Here is a 5,182-nt window from a genome sequence, read left to right as displayed (position 1 = left end):
GTTCAAAATTGAGAAAGGAGTCCATCAAGGCTGTATATTGTCACCCTGCTTATTTAACTTCAGTGCAGAGTACATCATGAGAAATGCCTGGCTGGCTGAAGCACAAGCTAGAATCAAGATTGCCAGGAGAAATATCAATGATCTCAGATATGCAGATGATACCACTTTAATGTCAGAAAGTGAAGAGGAACTAAAGAGCCTCTTGAAGAAGGTGAAAGAGGAGAGGGGGAAAGCTGGCTTAACATTCAACACTCAAAAAAAAAGATCATGGCATCCAGTCCCATCACTCCATGGCAAATAGATAAGGAAACAATGGAAACAGTGAGAGACTTTATTTGAGGGGGCTCCAAAATCACTTTTGATGGTGACTGCAGCTACAAAATTAAAAGACACTTACTCCTTGGACAAATAGCAATGTCAAGCCTTGACTGTTTATAAAAGCAGAGACATGACTTTGCCAACAAAGGTTCATCTAGTCAAAGTTATGCTTTTTCCAGTAGTCATGTATGGATGCATGGAAAAGACTCTGATCCTGGGAGGGATTGGGGGCAGGAGAGGAGGGGACGACAGAGGATGAGATGGCTGGATGGCATCACTGACTCGATGGACGTGAGTCTGAGTGAACTCCAGGAGTTGGTGATGGACAGAGAGGCCTGGCATGCTGCAATTCATGGGGTCGCAGAGTCGGACACGACTGAGCAACTGAACTGAACTGAACTGATGTATGGATGCGAGAGTTGGACCATAAAGAAGGCTGAGCACCAAAGAATTGATGCTTTCAAACTGTGTTGCTGGAGAATACTCTTGAGAGTCCCTTGGACTGCAAGGAGATCAAACCAGTCAATCCTAAAGGAAATCAACCCTGAATATTCATTGGAAGGACAGATGCTAAACCTGAAGCTCCAATACTTTGGCCACCTGATGCGAAGAGCTGACTCATTGGAAAAGACCATGATGCTGGGGAAATTGAGGGCAAGAGGAGAAGGGGGCAACAGAGAATGAGACAGTTGGATGGCATCACTGACTCAATGGACATGTTATTTGAGGAAACTCAGGGAGATAGTGTTAGAGAAACCTGGCATGCTGCAGTTTATAAGGTTGCAACTAGTCAGACATGACTCAGCGAATGAACAACAAGGGATGTAATGCGCAACATGATGACTATAGTTAACACTTGTTTTTTGTCCCATATACCTCAGGACAACTAAGCCTACCTGTTACAACTACTGAACCTGTGTGCCTCAAGTAGAGAGCCCATGCACCTTAGAGTTGGTGCTTTACAACAAGCATCCACACACTGCAATGAAGACCCAGTGCAGCCTAAATAAATGAGTGATAGTGGTCTGGTGGTTTAGTCACTAAGTCACGTCTAACTCTTGGGACCCCATGGACTAAAGCCCCCAGGCTCTTCTATCCATGGGATTTCCCAGTTGTTAATACTAGAATGTGTTGCCATTTCCCTCTGCAGGAGATCTTTCCCACCTGGGGATTGAATCCACGTCTACTGCATTGGCTGGTGGATTCTTCACCACTATGCCAGTCAGTTCTCATTCCAATCCCAAAGAAAGACGATGCCAAAGAATGCTTGAACTACCGCACAATTGCACTCATCTCACACGCTAGTAAAGTAATGCTTAAAATTCTCCAAGACAGGCTTCAGCAATACGTGAACCATGAGCTTCCAGATGTGCAAGCTGGTTTTAGAAAAGGCAGAGGAACCAGAGATCAAATTGCCAACATCCACTGGATCATTGAAAAAGTAAGAGAGTTCCAGAAAAACATCTATTTCTGCTTTGTTGACTGTGCCAAAGCCTTTGACTGTGTGGATCACAATAAACTGTGGAAAATTCTTCAAGAGATGGGAATACCAAAGCACCTGACCTGCCTCTTGAGAAACCTATATGCAGGTCAGGAACCAACAGTTAGAACTGGACATGGAACAACAGACTGGTTCCAAATAGGAAAAGGAATACATCAAGGCTGTATATTGTCACCCTGCTTATTTAACTTCTATGCAGAGTACATCATGAGAAACGCTGGGCTGGAAGAAGCACAAGCTGGAATCAAGATTGCCGGGAGAAATATCAATAACCTCAGATATGCAGATGACACCACCCTTATGGCAGAAAGTGAAGAGGAACTAAAAAGCCTCTTGATGAAAGTGAAAGTGGAGAGTGAAAAAGTTGACTTAAAGCTCGACATTCAGAAAATGAAGATCATGGCATCTGGTCCCATCACTTCATAGGAAGTACATGGGGAAACAGTGTCAGACTTTATTTTGGGGGGCTCCAAAATCACTGCAGATGGTAATTGCAGCCATGAAATTAAAAGACACTTACTCCTTGGAAGGAAAGTTATGACCAACCTAGATAGCATATTCAAAAGGAGAGACATTACTTTGCCAACAAAGGTCCATCTAGTCAAGGCTATGGTTTTTCCAGTGGTCATGTATGGATGTGAGAGTTGGACTGTGAAAAAGGCTGGGCAGCAAAGAATTGATGCTTTTGAACTGTGGTGTTGGAGAAGACTCTTGAGAGTCCCTTGGACTGCAAGGAGATCCAACCAGTCCATTCTAAAGATCAGTCCTGGGTGTTCTTTGGAAGGACTGATGCAGAAGCTGAAACTCCAGTACTCTGGCCACCTCATGTGAAGAGTTGACTCATCGGAAAAGACTCTGATGCTGGGAGGGATTGGGGGCAGGAGGAGAAGGGGACGACAGAGGATGAGATGGCTGGATGGCATCACTGACAGATAGAGGTGAGTCTGAGTGAACTCCAGGAGTTGGTGATGGACAGGGAGGCCTGGCATGCTGCAATTCATGGGGTCGCAAAGAGTCAGACACAACTGTGCGACTGAACTGAACTGAACTGATGCCACCTGGGAAGCTGCTAAAAATAAACAGTAAATTAAATAGTATATATCAATAATACCTCATAAAAGTAGAAAAAATTACTTAAAAGATAAAAAATTTTAAAGTGAAAAAGTTATAAATGAAAAAGGACACATTACAACTGCTTTTCTTTTAGAATTATTTTATTAAATCATAAAAGTACAACTGCTTCTTAACTCTACAGACACAAAGTTTTAAAGGAACAACATTCTGTCTATAGTGCTGATTCTGGCTAATAGTTTTAAAAACTTTGAGAAAAAAACATTTAAAAGGTTTCACATGTCACCTGAAACTTACACATTTAACACTATCAAAGAAGGAATACTTCCACACTCACTAGAAAGAAACAGTTAAGTTAGGATACTGTCTCAAAGTCAGTATTTTTTTTTCACAGTTTTTCCTCCACAGGAAGGTAATGTTCTTAAATAATCCAGTCCATTCACAAAAATGACTCTTTGAACCTGCTCTGAGGTCTTTCTGACACATCACTAAATATTTATTCATGGCTGAGATAAGAGTTTTCTTAATGTCTTTATTTCAATAACCTGAAACTCTTCTGTTATGTCTGGGCTCTCATCTTCTGCTATTCAGACAGTGAAGCCCAGGGCAAACAGGAAGAATCTCAATATCCATTTCCCCCTCCATAACCCCCACTTCTTCCATTGCCTCCTAGGCCATAATTTTCTCCACCGTATGGGGCCGCTATGTTCCTGCCAACACCAAAGATTCCATTCCTCATTGGACCATAATTAGAAGGTTGCTGGTAGTAATTTCCAAAATTATTGCCATAACCACCTCCAGAGAATTCCCACTGATTGCCATACCCAGGACCTCGACCACCATATTCTCCACCTTCTCCTCCATAACAAGGGTAACCTCCAAAATTCCCACCTCCATAACAAGGGTAACCTCCAAAATTCCCACCTCCAGGTCCTCCTCCATACCCATGACAGCCATCCCTAGATCCGGGACCATTTCCATACCCATCAGCTTCTCCTCTAAATTTAGTTCCTGGTCCTCGTCCAAAATTTCCACTCCCACTACAAGAAACACTAAAAGGGCCTCCTTTTCTACTTCTAGAACCTTGAATTTCCTGCATTTCCTGTCTCGACAAAGCCTTCCCAACTTCTGCACGATGACCATTGATGGTATGGTATTTCTGCAACACTATCTTATCCACGGGATCATAGTCATCAAAAGTCACAAATCCAAAGCCTCTTTTCTTGCCTGACTGCCTATCAGTCATGATCTCAATGGCATCGATTTTTCCATATTTCTCAAAGTACTCTCTAAGATGATGCTCCTTGGTATCTTCCTTAATTCCACCAACGAACAGCTTCTTCACAGTGACAAGCGACCCCTGTTTTTCAGATTTCTCTCTCGCAACAGCACGTTTGGGGTCAACCACTCTCCCATCAATGGAATGAGGTCTGGCCGCCATGGCTGCATCCACCTCAGCCACGGAGGAGAAAGTAACAAAACCAAATCCTCTTGATTTTTGACTGGCGAGGCCCCTTATGACCACACAGTCCGTGAGTTCTCCCCACTGCTGATAGTAGTTCTTCAGACTTTCTTCTGTGGTTTCAGAGCTCAAGCCACCAATGAAGAGTTTACGGATTTGTTCGTTTTCTTTCTTTTCCCTCTTCACAGGAACAGATTCCACAGTTTTCTCCATCGCGGGTTCACTCGCTGCAGCCATATTTCCAGTAGCCGAGGTTAACGCGAGATCTCGCGGGATGAACAGAGACCCAGCAGGTCTCTACTGTGGGGTGAGGCCCTCTACTGCTCCAGGAACGTCAGGTCTAGGAACCTCCAAGGGAGTCGGTGATGCGGCTCAGACCTCCAGAGCTGCTGCGTCTGGAGCCCTCGAATCAGTCTTGAGCACCTTTCAATGTTCCTGAAAAACACCATTTAACACAGTGACCTTTCCTGATCCAGTCATTAAGATTAATATTGCACTTTCCCTATTAATGTTTCCAATTTTGAATTGTATGTATACTATCCAGACTTCCCAGGTGGTGCTAGTGGTAAAGAACCTGCCTGCCAATGCAGGTTAGATGTGAGAGACACAGGTTCAATCCCTGGGTCGGGAAGATCCCCTGGAGAAGGGCATGGCAATCCATTCCAGTTTTCTTGCCTGGAGAATCCCATGGGCAGAGGAACCTGGCAGGCTGCAGTCCATGGGTTCACAAATAGATATGACTGAAGCAACTTAGCACGCAGGCACATCATCTCTTTATCTTGATTTTCTCACTAAGTTGGATGCCCAATGAAGGGAAGAGTAATGTGGAC

The 5,182-nt window shown here is 43.8% G+C and overlaps 1 protein-coding gene across 1 annotated transcript; it reads right to left on the bottom strand.

Moving 5' to 3' along the window:
- Window positions 1–3,625: 3,625 nt before the first annotated feature.
- Window positions 3,626–4,565, bottom strand: LOC128050547 (heterogeneous nuclear ribonucleoproteins A2/B1-like). The gene is made up of 2 exons (XM_052642803.1): window positions 3,977–4,565; window positions 3,626–3,786 (listed from the first exon to the last, which is right to left on the bottom strand). Exons 1-2 carry the CDS (start codon window positions 4,563–4,565, stop codon window positions 3,626–3,628), a joined length of 750 nt encoding a protein of 249 aa, XP_052498763.1.
- Window positions 4,566–5,182: the final 617 nt, after the last annotated feature.

This window comes from Budorcas taxicolor, chromosome 7 (assembly GCF_023091745.1).
Source record: "Budorcas taxicolor isolate Tak-1 chromosome 7, Takin1.1, whole genome shotgun sequence".
In the NCBI taxonomy this organism is placed as follows: domain Eukaryota; kingdom Metazoa; phylum Chordata; class Mammalia; order Artiodactyla; family Bovidae; genus Budorcas; species Budorcas taxicolor.
Note: the sequence above shows the minus strand (reverse complement) of the source record. Positions and strands in the feature narration are given on the sequence as shown.

Bases quoted from the DNA above. Each gene is read 5' to 3' on its own strand.
- LOC128050547 (XM_052642803.1), bottom strand. From the start codon at position 4,565: ATGGAGAAAACTGTGGAATCTGTTCCTGTGAAGAGGGAAAAGAAAGAA. The intron at 3,787-3,976 runs AAGGTTCTAGAA...TTACCCTTGTTA, and splicing joins ACAGGAAATGCAGGAAATTC to TGGAGGTGGGAATTTTGGAG.